At 40.1% G+C, this 17,509-nt stretch overlaps 1 protein-coding gene across 1 annotated transcript; it reads left to right on the forward strand.

Moving 5' to 3' along the window:
* Positions 1-6,933: 6,933 nt before the first annotated feature.
* LOC106604962 (SLIT and NTRK-like protein 4) lies at positions 6,934-11,986 on the forward strand. The gene is made up of 2 exons (XM_045718265.1): positions 6,934-7,710; positions 8,286-11,986. Exons 1-2 carry the CDS (start codon positions 7,618-7,620, stop codon positions 10,827-10,829), a joined length of 2,637 nt encoding a protein of 878 aa, XP_045574221.1. The 5' UTR covers positions 6,934-7,617; the 3' UTR covers positions 10,830-11,986.
* Positions 11,987-17,509: the final 5,523 nt, after the last annotated feature.

Genomic DNA, 17,509 nt, shown 5'->3' on the forward strand with positions numbered 1-17,509 from the left:
TACAATGACGGCCTATCGGGGAACAGTGGGTTAACTGCCTTGTTCAGGGGCAGAACGCCATTTTTTTTTACCTTGTCAGCTCAGGGATTCAATCCAGCAACCGTTCGGTTACTGGCCCAACGCTCTAACCACTAGGCTACCTGCCGCTCCAAGATTACCAGGGGCCAGCGAGCAGTCATCCTCCTGCAGCTGTACATTCCAATCACCTTGTCCAGGTTGTCCACGCCTCCTTTGTTGTGGTTGTAGTCCAGGATAATGGCTGGCGTCCTGTCCTCACGATCACTGATCTCAGCTGTTTTGTGCAGTGTGCTCAGAAGGACTTGTTCTTGTTCCTCTTTGGGAGATAAGAAACTAGTGGTGGTGGGGTTGAAGGCCTCTCACCCTCTTGTTGTGAGGAGTGCAGGGGGAGCACAGGCTTGTTCTTTCTAACTGTGCCAACCATGGTGATCTTCCACTTCAGGAGCTGCTGGCTGAGTTAATCAGAGGTGAAGAAATTGTCACACGTGACATTGTGCCCCCTCAGTCCATCTGCACAACCAGCATCCCCTGGTTCATCTCCGGCCCTCCACTGGTCGGCTTCCCTGTGTAGATGTTACGACTTCTGCCGAAGTTGGTCCCTCTCCTGTTCGGACGGCATTCGGCGGTCGACGTTACCGACCTTCTAGCCATCGCCGATCCACTTTTCATTTTCCATTGGTTTTGTCTTGTCTTCCATCACACCTGGTTCCAATTCCATCAATTACATGTTGTGTATTTAACCCTCTGTTCCCCCCCATGTCCTTGTCCGTAATTGTTTGTTGTAGTGCTTGTGCACTATATGCTGGTATTTACCGGGGTTTGTATTTGTTCTGTTGACGGTGGTTTATGGTTATTAAACACAACCGTTGTAAATCAGTTTCCGCTCTCCTGCGCCTGACTTCTCTGCCGCCAGTAGCATCGCATTACAGTAGATTTGCATCTTCCAAGCGTAGCTAGATTGTGCGTCACAGGCCACCCATATTTTGATGCCATACTTTGCTGGATTGCTGGGCATATACTGCCAGAAAGGACAGCGACCTTTTGACAAAAGAGATTACTATCAGTAATTAGTATCAGTGTCACAGAAAACAATCACATAAATCAATGATATTACAGCAATGCATAATAAAATTAACAGTGAAAATCACTTACATTACAGATATGAAAATAAAAATGTACCTCTAAATGGAACCAGTTGCTCATCCCCTGTTACTTCAGGCCAAGGGTTGTAGAGATATGGCATCAAAAGCCCTGACCTCAATCCTATAGAAGATTTGTGGGCAGAACTGAAAAAGTGTGTGCGAGCAAGAAGGCCTACAAACCTGATTCAGTTACACCAGCTCTGTCAGGAGAAATGTGCCAAAATTCACCCAACTTATTGTGGGAAGCTTGTGGTAGGCTACCCGAAACGTTTGACCCAAGTTAAACAATTTAAAGGCAATGCTACCAAATACTAATTAAGTGTACGTAAACTTCTCACCCACTGGGAACGTGATGAAAAAAAAAAGCTGAAATAAATCATTCTCTCTACTATTATTCTGATATTTCACATTCTAAAAAATAAAGTCGGGATCCTAACTGAACTAAGACAGGGTATTTTTAGTAGGCATAAATGTCAGGAATTGTGAAAAACTGAGTTTAAATGTATTTGACTTCAACTGCATATACCCAAAATTATTAAGATCTAAGAAAGAGAGAAAACATTGTAAACATGCATGAGAGCACCAGCTGTTCCGGACGACTGTGTGATCACGCTCTCCGCAGCTGATGTAAGACATTTATACAGGTCAACATTCACAAGGCTGCAGGGACAGACGGATTACCAGGACATGTACTCCGAGCATACGCTGACCAACTGGCAAGTGTCTTCACTGACATTTTCAACCTCTCCCTGTCTGAGTCTGTAATACCAACATGTTTCAAACAGACCACCATAGTCCATCACTTGGACCAACCTTCCTGCCATCCAGGACCTCTATACCAGGTGGTGTCAGAGGAAGGCCCTAAAAATTGTCAAAGACTCCAGCCACCCTAGTCATAGACTGTTCTCTCTGCTACTGCACAGCAAGCGGTACCGAAGCACCAAGTCCAGGTCCAAGAGGATCCTAAATAGCTTCTACCCCCAAGCCATAAGACTCCTGAACAGCTAACCAAATAGCTACCCAGACTATTTGCATAGTCACTTTAATAACTCTACATACATGTAGTACATATTACCTCAATTACTTCAAATACCTATTGTTATTTAATGCTGCTCTTTAATCATTTTTTATTCTTATCTCTTACTTTTTTAAGGTATTTTCTTAAAACTGCATTGTTGGTTAAGGGCTTGTAAGTATTTGGCGCATATGACAAATAAAATTTGATTTGAAATGTGCACATCCTCTAAGGAGGGTAATTTACATTGGGCCTCAGCTTTCCTCATCTCATGATGCCAACATTATCACTAAGATATTCTGTCAGCATTTGTACTGATAAGTAGAGACGATGATGATATTTTTCATCAAATTAAAAAGATGTCACAATCCAAGCCCATTTTCTCACTTAACTACAAAGACATTATCCCATTAGATGCATATTCAGATTTTATATGTGTCAGTTCCCACAACTAATTCTGTGATACAGACAAGCATTTTGTCTGCTGATAAGGAATCCCACTGTAGCCTTGAGGTAAGTTCACTAAAGAGTAATACAACTAAATAAGCATGAGTCTGACCCATGTAAAGGGTACCTGCAAGCATCATTCTGTTTATTCCTAAACATATCATTAATGATATGCATATCTAATCAAGCTTGGTGTCCTCGGATAACATTTAAAAAAAGGATTGAAATAGCAACCTCCATCCCTTCCCGGGCATGGTAATTTAATATCTGTCCCCATCACCTATCCCTCTGTGTGGGATATAAATAGACATCTGTTTAGCATGTCAAACAGAGAGGGTGGAGAAAGAGAAGTATAGGAAAATGAACGTGACCCCCTGTACTTCACGAGCAAATACTGTCACTCTGCTAAACACAAGACTTTCTGACGCAGCCTAGCTCTACCTGCCTACCTACAGAGAATTACCTTAGCACAACAGCTGCACTACACACATCCCGTCAAGGCTCTGCTGCTGTTATTTCATACCCTGTTGAAGAGAAAAGATATTAACAAATGTTTCTGCAACCAGAGGCGTCATGACTCATGCACATAGGGCACGTCCCCCCTCAGATTTCTCCTGTAAATTAAAAAATAAAATATCTATATATTTTTTTTAATTAGCCGTAATACTACTAGCCACTTAGCAGTTTTATGAAGTTGGCTCCAGCTATCCCAGATACGTTCCCAATCGCCCAACCTCATAACTAGCTACCAAGAAGCAATTTCAGGCTATCAAGTTAGAGCAGCGAGCTTGTCTAAGTATCTAAGCTGGCATGTCCCCTGGCAAAGTTGGTAGACTTTAGAAAAGCAAGCAATAACTAAATGTACTGAATAAAACTCATATTCCTTTCAATCTTTTACACAGATTTTAGCAGAGCTGCAGAGAAGCATAACAAATAACCACCAGCAAGGAGGATACAGACAGCTCAAGAGTTATGCTTACTGTAGATATGCAGAAAAATATACATATTTTTGTACTTTTAATTAAGCATAATGATGGCTCTAGATTGCAGGAAAAAGCGGTTTCATCTGTTAGAAAAATATGGACGGGGGGAGTAGCCCCCCTACGACAGCCCCAAAGCCAATCTCACATACTTTGTCCTCCTCAGATTTTTGGGTGCATGACGCCCCTGTCTGAAATAACAAGAGTACATTCCATGCCTCAACTGTTTTCCTTGATCAAAATGGGAGACTTCGAGAATGTGATGTTAAATAAATAATGAGGTATCAAATACTGTTGATTTAAACAAAACAACTGGTATGCAAGCAATTACTTTCCTTCCACTGCTTGACAGTGTAAAATATACACAAGTCTCTTTCTGGAGTAGTCTACTAATGCACTTGCATTATGTAGTCCTATTGCTGATGTTACTGAGTCTATAGGCTCCATAGACAATCCAGTATTCGGATTTGGCTTCATAATGATATCATAGCCTTATGCACTTAGATTTTTGTTATTGTATAATTGTAGCATAGCCTACATTACAGTCAACAATCAAGAGTGTAGACTGTACTGCAGGCACATGCACAGACAGAGCCCTAGAGGTGCTGGAGCACCTGCCCTTTTGCCCTCCTATGAAAAAGTGCCCTTTTTAGTCTCTTTTCTCTGTTGTAAGTTTAAATGCAACAAATTGCCTATAAAACTAGATAATTTCTCATGAACTCATTAATTATGAAAAAACTCACACTGCAAGATAGATAATCCACAACTGGAGTTATCTTGTGAAGTGGCAAGGAAACTTCATAAAAGGTTATCTAACAATGAAGCATCCCTCCCTTCATGTCCAATATGGAACAACTCCTTGTGGTGGAAAGATACTGGCTAATATTACCTGGCAATGCCAAAACATCAGTCAGGTGGGGCAGGTCGTAAGGGAAGGAGATATTATACCATTCCAAGAGCTGATATAAGAGTTTTGCCTGAAGTGTATTTCCTCAAAGGGTATTGATGTGGGATCTAAAACTGATTTAGACAACAAACTGAGGGATGTTGCTATTGGGAAAGGAACAGTTTCGCCTTATACAAGCTGGTGGGCCTCTCCTCCCCAAATAGCAAAACCCCTACTCAGTTACGTTGGGAGCAGGACATGGGTGTAACCTATTTATCACTGCAGCACAATGGGATGCAATATCTAAAAATATAATATCAATATCCAATTGTGTTAGATTTAAGATTATTCAAATGAAGATCTTACACAGGGCATACATCACACCACACACGTAGAAAATGATGGATCAAAGCTTTTTAGACTTGTGTTAACATGGCTGTGGTGAGGTCGGTACACTAATGCATCTGTTCTGGATATGTCCAGCCATCAAAAGATTCTGGACGGAGGTAGTTTATTATTTGAATGTATGTATCCATTGTTTCCTGTAGTGTGCCTACTAGGGAGTAGGGTGGGTAATATCCAACCTAGAACCACGTAACACATCATTGCTCTGGCCCACCTATCAGTCAAACTCACAATATTTATGAGTTGAAAAGGTGAATGGAGGTGTTTTCCAGGCGGAGTTTTAATGATTGTTCATGCGAGCAGTTTTACGACAGGTCTGATTTATAACGACAAACATGCGTATGTATTGCATGTGCCAAGTTTATAAATCTCAATGTTTTTGTATGTGCATAGACTTTTCATAAATGGAGCACTCAGAAATGTTGTGTGAAATTTACTCAATGTTATAAATAAGACCCCTATCCGGTGGGGGTCCAGTGGGGCCTGGTCCTTTCTGTCCTTAGAAAATCTCTTTGGGCCGGGGGCGGGGGCTTCGCCCTGCTGGCAGGTCGGAGCCGTTGGGGAGCGAGCGCACCCACTGATGAGAGCATCCGTTAGTATTGAGACATCTTAACTCAATTGTTTTGTGCAGAAAATAACGAACTATGGCTATGTCAAAAAAAATATGTTGGTAATAATTTGGCTAAATCATTTTAGGAGGCACCTGTGGGCTGTGTATGGCCCTGCTGCACTGTAGGTACCAGGCAAAAGATGATCTATTATATTTACAAGATGGTCGACTTACCGTTCTAACAATAGAAATACATGTCCGCAAAGGTGAAAGGCAGGCGGGAGGAGGCAAGATTCTACGCAATTATCTTTTGTAGAAAACATATCAATACACTCGCAACAACCTAAGCATTATGAAACTTCTATTCAATCAAATAAGTCTCACCTATCAAAATAGCAATTCACTTTTATCTTGACCAAATTCTACACTGTCTCATTGCCCCTATCCTTAATCTGTGCAGAGAGATTTTGGGCGGTGTCAACCCTCTTGCGTCACCTCTTCCTCTCTGACCAAGTTTATAAAGTAGGTGAAAATTGCTTTCAGCCAGATGAGGGCGCTACCTTTTATTTCTGCATGTGTGAGGAAAATCTCCAACCATACAGTAACATCCTGCCCATGACTTGGGTTCACTCGCTTGCACAACCCATAGCACATGTCCTCATATCAAAACTAACATGGGAAAAAATAGTATACATTTACATAATTTTTTTACCACTGTGTCATTCTGAATTTTCCAATTGTTTCTGTCTTTATTGTTCCTCCTCATATTCTACAAAAAAACGAAAGCTTTTAGTGATTTGTCACTGTGCCATTGAAACGTAGGGAGACCTCTTTGCGTTTCACACATTTAGAGCTATTCACATTGTCTATTTGAACAAACAGGTGAAGTCTAGGCTACCATTGAGTGGTGTCTATTTTTGGTGTCACATGAGGGAGTTCGGAAGTGCGCACCTGTTGTCTGAAAACTCAAGTGAGGTTGAACGGCAGTTAGTGTCTAATGGCAAATCCATGCATACTACTCAAAAACACATTTGAAAGGTATTGTTTTTTTACTTCCTTGAGCAATGCTTGCTTTGCTTTGACTGCCGTCCACCTTGAATAAGTGTCCCCATTAAAATGCCACTCACGTTCCGTGCCGTTTTAAAAACACTCCAATCATAAAATACAATGCCAGGTGCCAAGCCCTCTTGAATTGTCAGGTAGGCCTACCTTATTACATTCAACCAATAGGCTATATAGCACAATGCGTTATGGGTAATGATCATCATAAGGATAAGAAACACAATTACACAAATCTGTAAAATTACTATGTATCTACTTCTTAAAATCTACATTTCAAGGCCTGAAGTTCTCCGTGTGGTCTATGAGACCCCCTCTCCTCACTCATCTCTCTCTCTCCCTGCATCTCTCTTCACCCCCTCCCCTCCTCCCCCATTCTCTCTGCATCTCTGCATTCTCTCCTCCCACAAGTCGTGTGGGAAGCTCAATGCAGCTGTAAAGCAGCATACCAATGACACAGGCAGGGACAGTGGCTATTACAAGAACCACACACCCTCTTCCCTCTTACCCGGATCCCTGATGACTGTTTTAACAGTAGTTTATTTGAACGCAGTTTCTTGATTTTGTGGAATATTGCCCGCATCTGACTAAACTGAATGATTCATTTTCCGCGACAGTCGCTGTTCTCCTTTTTTTCTGAATATCAATGTGGTGTTTTTCCCCTCATTTTCTTTGCCTTGGTGTAAAGACTGGCTGAACCTCAGACATCACTGGTAGGTAGCTCTGTGAACTACATGATTCGAAAAGAGACGCAATTTAATATTTTTTGAGGTGAGTAAACCCGCGCATGATATATTTCGGTTTATCGAGTGGGTAGCATATTAATGTTTTGTTTTTGCCTGAACTATTCAGTCCAACTTCAGCGAGCATCTATGGACTGGGGGTGTTGGAGAAGCACAATTCGTTTCCTTCTCCTCTCTCATGAACTGGAGAGCATGCTGAAGTTGTTTTGCAGTCACTTCAGCTGCTTGCCTTCAGTCCCTTCTGTCTTAGCGCAGAGGTGGGCATCTTGTCTTTAGTTCATTCCGCACTGAAATGCTTCATGGATATACAACAACACTGGGGACCCTACGAGAGAAATCATGTTTTAAACAAGTGGAGTCTGTCAAGAGGAGATGCATAGGCTGAAATCTGAGCTCACTGCAACTCTGACGTCTGAATGGGAGCAATGTCTGTCTTTCAAGAAACCACATTTACAAACGCTTAAGGTAAGACAACGGTTATTTTTTTTATACATGGTTGTAAAGGTTTAATATCCATTCTTTACATTGTTCATTTTTTTAAATTATAATATGGTTTGATGCCTTCTGGGGCAGAGGCTTCATGGGATGTTTTAGCCGATAATATGTCACCATACAGTAGGGTGCAGTAGCCTATATATTTTCTCCTCTTCTTGTTGAATAACCTGGTATATGCCCACACAATTGGCCCACTTGCTATAAAGAATGATTTATTCTTCTGTTGATTTTATGTTTGGTAACATTATGGATCAGAAGGAGATGATGATTATAAGGCCGATCGGGCAATTATTATTAGTCTATTATTAGGTTATTATTATTAATATGAGAGAAAGTACTATTTTTCTCAGGATAAAATAGTACTTGGTAACTGTATTGCTATAGAGAAATGGGTTGATTTGCGTACATTCATGTAGCCTGATGTGTAGCCAAAGCATTACTAACATCAGCAGTAGGCTATTAACTACCCATTTATGAAATACTGTTTGTATGTATAGTACAAATTTGTGTTTTGATTGTTTGTTTGTTTGTTTTTCCTCTCAAAGGTTACTAAATGGTTTTCTGGGGGATTTATAAAAGGCAAAATGCTGCTTCTAGTTCTTTTGGCCTTTTCCGTATCGAATACGTTTTCTGACTTGGATTCTGACCTCTCAGCGGAGACTTGCAGCGCCTGTTCTTGCATGTCCATCGAGAACGTCCTCTATGTGAACTGTGAGAAAATAACTGTGTACAGACCTACTCAGCTGCTGCCCCCAGTCTCTAGCCTCTATCATTTGAATTTCCAAAATAACCTATTGATCATCCTTTACCCCAATTCCTTTCTCAATTTCACACACGCAGTCTCTCTTCAACTGGGAAACAACAAATTACAGAACATCGAGGGAGGGGCCTTTTATGGGCTTAGTTCATTGAAACAGCTGCACTTAAATAACAATGAACTAAAAGTGCTCCGAGCTGACACTTTCTATGGGATCGAAAACTTGGAATACCTCCAGGCTGACTACAATTTGATCAAGTATATTGAAAAAGGATCCTTCAACAAATTGCATAGGCTGAAAGTTCTCATCCTAAATGACAATCTCGTCCAGATCCTTCCTGATAATATTTTTCGCTTTGCCTCCCTTACACATTTGGATATAAGAGGAAACAGGATTCAGAAGCTACCATATCTTGGAGTTTTGGAACACATTGGACGTATAGTTGAATTGCAGCTCGATGACAACCCATGGAATTGCACTTGTGATTTGTTACCCTTGAAAGCTTGGTTGGAGAACATGCCCTATAACATTTTTATTGGGGAGGCTATATGTGAAACCCCTAGTGACCTGTATGGACGCCTGTTGAAAGAAACAAACAAACAGGAACTGTGTCCCATGGGAACAGGTAGTGACTTTGACGTAAGGATGCCCCCTTCACAGCCAGATAATGGCCAAACAACATCTGACAATGCACCCACTACGATACCCCCCATAGCCACAAAAGATCCCAAAACAACAAACCCATCTAAAATGTATGGTAATGGGATTGTTGGTTTACCTGGTTTGAATAAACATATTCCAATTATGTCCTATCAAACAAGAACCCCACCTCTCTCCTGCCCACAGCCTTGCACATGCAAAGCTCATCCCTCAGACTTTGGCATTGGTGTGAGTTGCCAAGAGAGAAGTATACACAATCTAGCAGATCTCATTCCCAAACCACCAAATGCCAAGAAGCTACACCTGAGTGGTAATTATATACGAGATATCAGTCCAGTTGATTTCCAAGGCTTTGAGGGTTTAGATTTATTACATTTGGGCAGCAATCAAATAGTCACAGTTCAAAAAGGTGTCTTTGCAAATCTGACCAACCTCCGTAGGCTTTATCTCAATGGGAACCAACTAGAGCAGCTGCATCCTGAGATGTTCCTTGGGCTCAGTAACCTCCAATACTTGTACTTGGAATACAATGCCATAAAAGAGGTGTTAGCAGAGACCTTTGACTCCATGCCAAATCTGCAGTTGTTGTATCTGAACAATAATGTGCTAAGGAGCCTCCCTGCCTATATCTTTGCTAGCGTTTCCTTGGCTAGGCTAAATCTTAAGAACAACCATTTCATGACTCTGCCTGTGAGTGGCGTCCTAGACCAGCTGAGGTCTCTCACTCAGATTGATCTGGAAGGCAATCCATGGGAATGCTCCTGTGATTTAGTGGCTCTGAAACTTTGGCTGGAGAAGCTGAATGACGGAGTGGCTGCGAAGGAGATCAAATGCGCATCCCCAGTGCAGTTTTCCAATATAGAGTTAAGGCTGCTGAAAAATGAGATCCTATGTCCCAAACTCATAGCTAGATCCCCTTTCATCCTGACCAGTGCTATTCCGGTGGTGAACTCCTTGTCCCCAGCAGGGGTGGGCAAAGCCCCTCCGGGAGGTCCAATTCCCCTATCCATCATGATCCTTAGTATCCTGGTGGTGCTCATCCTCACAGTATTTATTGCTTTCTGCCTCTTGGTGTTTGTGCTGAGGCGCAATAAAAAGCCACCCGGGCGCCAGGAGGGCATGGGGAATCAGGAGTGTGGCTCCATGCAACTCACGCTCAGAAGACGCAACAAATCTAGCAAGAAGGATGACCTGGGAGGGGAGACGTTCATCCCCCAAACTATCGAGCATATGAGCAAGAGCCACACCTGTTCGATTAGAGACTCTGAGTCAGGCTTTAGATTTGCTGACTCCCAGAGACAGAAAATAATAATGCGCAACAGCACTGACCAAGACAAGGACTCACTGTCCCCCCTGGACCCCCGAAATAAGAGACTGAGCACCATTGATGAGCTGGATGAGTTCCTGCCGAGAGAATCCAACATGTTCATTCAAAACTTTTTAGACAGTAAAAGGCTGGATTTCAACAGTATAGGGGTGAGTGGGTTTGAGATCCGTTACCCAGAGAAACCACATGACAAAAATATTAAAAAGTCACTAATAGGGGGAAACCATAGTAAGATAGTAGTGGAGCAAAGGAAAAATGAGTATTATGAACTTAAAGCAAAACTTCAAGGTACACCTGACTACCTTCAGGTTCTGGAGGAACAGACTCAAATGAGTAAAATGTAGGCTATGTATCCACTCAACCCACCCCCCTTTCCCCCAATTACAAAAGTGCCTTGTGGAAAACCTTAATGACCAATGGATAAACTGGACATCTGGCTCCAGTCAGATAGCAAGATTTCTTGGGAAACAGTGGCTCTCTTGCAAATACAGACTTTTCCCCTGATGTGGGGATGCCATTATAACATGTATGAATATCACATCATACCACAAGACATCCTTAAGAGACAATTGTAGTATTTTGCTGCTATTGAAATTGGTACTTTTTTTCAACCAAATCATTGGGTCACGGAAACAATGTTGAGTGTCCCTCATAGTGACCCTTCCACAGTGTTTTTGTGGAAATATCGAATCAGTATTTTGGATGAAATAACTATCAGAAATTGTGACTTTGCAGTTCTCCTGGGAATATAACGTTGTTGGGATCCCTCATTTACAGACACTTACGATCTGCCTGGATTATAACTGATCACCGCTGGTCGCTGCTGGGGGCCCTGATGCCTTGTTTTCACTAAGAAAAGGCACTTACAAACCGAATAGCAGATTTGGAATGATTCCGTAACTTTTTTGTGTAAAGAGCCATGTTAATAGTGTTTGAATGAAATGTGGTTCCTCTTGATATTTTTGGGTATGGCACATGTCTGTATTTTTTTAGGCCCAAGAAAACAGCTGCTTGCCATGTAAGCGTACCTGGATTTATTTTGTAAGTCTACATTATTTGTATCTGTGGGACAGTTTGTAAATTACAACAGAAGACAAAACAACTATACCGATGTAAAAAAAAATATGTAATAAATAAAAAACACTAATATATGATTGATGACCCCTTTCAACTGTCAATTGGTAGTGCATTTAACTACATAATTTATTTATTTTTCAATGCAGGATTATTTAAAGATTATTGGTACTATTTAAAAGTGAAATGGACACGTAGAATACATAAGCAATTCAAAATATTTATCAGTCTAAATCTTTCTGTTTTCTGAGTTTCTTCAAGAACTCTACTGATGGCCTGAAAGAAAGGGGAATAGTGATGATGTTGCACGAACTGAGGTCTAATAGTATTTGAAGTTTAACAAATTCTTTATACTTATATCCCACAGTATCTTGTAAAATGTTTGTTATTAACATTATGCAACCAAAATAAATGTGCATTAAAGCGATACGATTCTGGATTGTTTGACTGTGTACCATGGGAATGGAATAGAAAGCAGAGAAAGGTAGTGTATGAGATGAGTTCAATTTAACTTTGGAAGACAATTGTGTAGCTAAGAATTTGCTTTATATAGCTAACTGATCTGGACAGAATCACATCAAACCCCATGTGCAATATTAATATGCTCAATCATAATAGCTTAAATCTTTTATCTTGTTTATTAGTTCAAGGTTATATTGTGGAGACATTTTATATTGTTATTTCAAATTATTTTATCCACTTTATTTGACCAAGTCCTTATTTAAAGTATTGCTAAGTTAATGAGTGTTTGAAATACCAATGGATAAAATGTACCTTCTAATATATAATAAATACAATTTCTATCAGACAGCCGAACACTGTATATTGGTTAGATTTTAATTGTATAAACCTGTTTAAGTCAAGGTATTAAAATCAGCACCTATTTGCACTGTGTTTTTCTTTTCCTCAAGACAATGTAATCTTGTTTCCCCAGTCATTTAAGTTGCTTTATAAATAAAGCCTTGAATGTTCATGAAGAAAAACCTGAGAATAGTTGACTATTTGAACACAAAATCTATTTTAATACTGTGTGACATGAATCTCAATTCAGCAATCAACAGATACGCATGAAAGTGAATACATATGATGTAACACCATCATCAATGCTTTGTGTTTTCTTTATTTTTTTTTCATGTCACATTAGACTGATAAAAGAATGTTTAGGGCATTATTATTTATTTTTGTTTTAAGGCCATTACAATATTCCTTTATAGGGGAGGAAATAATTAGTGAGTAAAAGGATGCTATGGTGTCATAACCTTTACGGATGTTCTGGTGCTTATTTGGTGTCTTGTTCTATGATAAAACAGAGAGTAACATTTTAAAGATGTGGGTGAGAACTAACCTAGTGTTAGGATGTTTGTGAAGGGACAGGTTAAGTGAACTTGAATTTTATACTCTGTAATGTACTGTATGCACCTGATGCTATATGGATCTTGTCACGGCTGTCTGAAGGATCGGACCAAAATGCAGCGTGTTCGTAGTTCCACATATGTATTTATTCCGTGAAGCTAAATGCAATACACTCAATACTTGAAACACAAAAACAATAAACCGTGACGCAGAGAGGAAAACACACTACTCAAAAGATAATCACCCACAAACACAGGTGGGACAAACATCAACATAAATATGACCTCCAATTAGAGGTAACGAGGATCAGCTGCCTCCAATTGGAGATCAACCCAAACAACACCAACATAGAAATACAAAAACGGACAAACACCCCCTGTCACGCCCTGAACTACTCTACCATAGAAAAATAACAACTTACTATGCTCAGGACGTGACAGATCTAGTGGTTATCGGCAGTGTCTACTTATTTGTTTTGTTTATTTTTTGTACGTTTTTGTACGTTTTTTTATGTACTTTAATAGCATTTCATGGTTGCACTCCTCCCACAAATAAATGTTTGTCATTTTAGTTTTCCTTTTGTCTGATATGGTCTTTTATGAATGAAGTGTTTCTTGCCAGTAAACATTCATGTTATTAATTTGTCATATTCACTTAGAGAGACATGGGTTCATGGACTGTACTGTAGTAGATGGATGTCTCATCGTTTTGCTTCCATTGTCTGGCGCATACTGCAGTGTGGGCCCATAGTCACTGCCTGTTGTTGCCTGTAGTCTGTTTCTGTTTTATTTTCTGTCTTTTTGTATGAAATGTCTTTCTTACAAATAACCCTTGCCAACATAGTAGATTTGAAATTGATAAGTGAATACTCAGGTTATACTTACGCCATAATTAATTTCATTGTCTACTGAATGTTTGTGTATTTGGTCTGTTTATGTCATGTTGTATTTTCTTGTTTATATTCGTACAATGGTGAACTCATTTGGTGAACACAAAATGTGAAACACCCCTTGGAAATCTTTTTAGACTTCCAATCATCCTCAATATTGTTTTTCTGAAAAAAGTTACCTATATTGTAACATGCTAATTTGCTCTAAATGACTCATGAATGGGGGCACTGCATGTTGATGTCAATTTCACGTGATTGTGTGTGTTTGCATATTTGTTTGTGTGCACATGCATTTGCATTGTGACTGTAAACACGTTGGCAGAGCCTAGATTTTTCATTGCATTTAGCTGTTTTACCAATTGTCTTTATTTTTTATAGTTACACACTTTGATCTAATGTGTTGCCAGGTCTGAATGTTGACTACAGAAACTGCTGATAGAGATGACAAGGTTTGTACATTATGCACTGAATGTACAAAACATTAGGAATACCTGCTCTTTCCATGACATAGACTGACCAGGTGAATCCAGGTGAAAGCTATGATCCCTTATTGATGTCACTTGTTAAATCCACTTCAATCAGTGTTGATGAAGGGGAGGAGACAGGTTAAAGAAGGATTTTTAAGCCTTGAGACAATTGAGACATGGATTGTGTATTCAGAGGGTGAATGGGAAAGACAAAATAGTTAAGTGCCTTTGAACGGTGTATTGTATTAGGTGCCAGGCACACCGGTTTGTACAACTCAATCACATGATAAACTGATGGAGTAAGAGATTTTGCTCTGAATATTACAACTGACTAGGTATCTCCCTTTCCATATGTAATATGATGGCATCCATATGGATTGGGTTTCCTGTGATGTAATATTCAGAGCAGAATCTCTTACTCCATCAGTTTATCATGTAATTTTATAGATATTGAGATTTTCAAATTATTGTTTCATATGGGAGTTGCCTTTGTGATATAACATGCAGTAGAACAATCTATACAAAGATCTATGACATCTTTATTTTATGCATCCTCGTCTTGTAATGCCCCAAGAAACGGATTTCTTGGCTCTTTTAAGGAGGCATATTACATATGGTTGAACCCATCATCAGGGTTTACAAGACGATTTACATGTATCTATCCGTAGCATGTTTTATCCAGATAAAAAAAAAAGTTTTATCCAGATAAGTTTGCCAACTGTGCTCTGCGAGGGGTTGAACAGTAAAGTGTGTCTGTATTTGCGTTAGTAATCTGCTCAAGGTATGTGTGACTATACACGTGCATTCACCCCTTTTATTGTAACGATTAAGCTCCCAATCATATTTCTGACATCACTTCTGGCTGGTACTGTTGTCTGGATTTGTTTTCCTTTGTTAGCATTTCTGTGACACTAACTATTTGATTATTTTTGTGGCTCTTGGAACAGATCATGTTTGGTTGTAAATGGGGGGGGATTCATTTGAAGGAATTTTTAAAAACGTAACTTAGTGATCTTAATATACACCCTTCGAGTCTCTTCCCCTGAACTCTCAACTTTGCTACACTGTCCTGTATGACCGGCAGGCCCTCTCACCCTGCAAGCCAAGCCCTTTCAAGCCTTTCTAAATGATGCCATGGAATGGAAAATCATTTATTCATGTATATTTGCTCCAGTCAATGTCACATGCTCATTAGGCAGCACACTTCCTGTAGGAGGCCCCGGCGGTGCAGGAGTGCAGGGCTGCATGCACAAGCAGACACTGTGGCACTCAATGGATGCCTTTCCATTTCAACCACAGAGCGATAAGGAGAGCCGAGTGCGAGCTGTGATTGGCAGATAACGGGGATGGATTAAATCTCAGGGTCTTTGCCTCTCCTGAATAATGTGGTCATTGGTTTGAAGAAAGAAAGGCAGAGCAAGGCACTACAGTATAGGGCTTTGTTCAGGGCTCACAGAGCTGCAGAGAAAAGTGTTAATGATTACTTATCTGAGATCCCATAGCTTCTCTATGTCAAGACAAGTTTAACAATGGAGAATTGCCCATGGCTTGTGAATAAGTGTGCAGTTAAATTGGTAAAATGATGATGAAAATAATTGTCTTGAGCGGTATTGAAATAAAGAGAGTTGTTTGTAACATAAAATTGATCACTGCTTCTTCACATGCTCCACAGAGAGTTTTTATAAAGGTAGTGCTCGCTCCCCACCATTTTGTTAAGTAATGTTTTAGCATTTCTCAGTTGAGCAGATTTGAATATAACAAAATAAAAATCATTAATAAGTTATGTATATTGCATTTTTATTCTGGAAATGTAATTGTCAGACAGGGGTCCCATTCAGAGCATGTTGTCATGATAAAAAACAGTCACTGTTTCACTCCCGAGACAGGTTTCAATCACAGGAGCATAAATTAAGATAAAACATACAAAACTAAGTAGGTAATCTGCCCCCATGCTTAGTTTAGTTACAAACAAACAATTTTAGTGCAACATTTGTCACAGACCTTGTCTCTCTCCCATTTAGATTGCGTAATGGATGTTTTACTTTATAAATGTTTAATATGAAAGATCCTCAGAGTGGGAGTTTGGGGACAAAAATGTCCCTGTTGGCAGGCATTCACAAACAACATCAGAAACAACCTGAGCATCTTAAACTCCCTCTGTGCTGGTGCAGCTGCAAAAGTGACATGACAAGGATGTTATAGTGCAGTTATACAGGAAGGATTCTTGCTGTCTCTCCTGGCTGGGAGGAGAACATAGGGGGGAGGCCAATGATGGTTTGATGACTGACTAAAAGAGAAAAAAACATATTTTGACTGCGACAATCCCTCAAGCGTTGTATGTATTTCCACATAACCAAATCAATCCGCTTATGAGTGCGTGCAGAGTGCAGGCTCTTAATACAGTTGAAGTCGGAAGTTTACATTCACCTTAGCCAAATACATTTAAACTCAGTTTTTCACAATTCCTGATATTTAATCGTAGTAAAAATTCCCTGTCTTAGGTCAGTTAGGATCACCAATTTATTTTAAGAATGTGAAATGTCAGAATAATAGTAGAGAGAATTATTTATTTCAGCTTTTATTTCTTTCATCAACTTCCCAATGGGTCAGAAGTTTACATACACTCAATTAGTATTTGGTAGCGTTGCCTTTAAATTGTTCAACTTCGGTCAAACATTTCGGGTAGCCTACCACAAGCTTCCCACAATAAGTTGGGTGGATTTTGTCCCATTCCTCCTGACAGAGCTGGTATAACTGAGTCAGGTTTGTAGGCCTCCTTGCTCGCACACGCTTTTTCAGTTCTGCCCACAAATTTTCTTTAGGATTGAGGTCAGGACTTTGTGATGGCCACTCCAATACCTTGACTTTGTTGTCCTTAAGCCATTTTGCCACAACTTTGGAAGTATGCTTGGGGTCATTGTCCATTTGGAAGACCCATTTGCGACCAAGCTTTAACTTCCTGACTGATGTCTTGAGATGTTGCTTCAATATATCCACATAATTTTCCTGCCTCATAATGCCATCTATTTTGTGAAGTGCACCAGTCCCTGCTGCAGCAAAGCACCCCCACAAGATGATGCTTACACCCCTGTGCTTCAGGGTTGGGATGGTGTTCTTCGGCTTGCAAGCGTCCCCCTTTTTCCTCCAAACATAACGATGGTCATTGTGGCCAAACGGTTCTATTTTTGTTTCATCAGACCAGAGGACATTTCTATAAAAAGTATGATCTTTGTCCCCATGT

Source organism: Salmo salar, chromosome ssa05 (genome assembly GCF_905237065.1).
Source record: "Salmo salar chromosome ssa05, Ssal_v3.1, whole genome shotgun sequence".
In the NCBI taxonomy this organism is placed as follows: domain Eukaryota; kingdom Metazoa; phylum Chordata; class Actinopteri; order Salmoniformes; family Salmonidae; genus Salmo; species Salmo salar.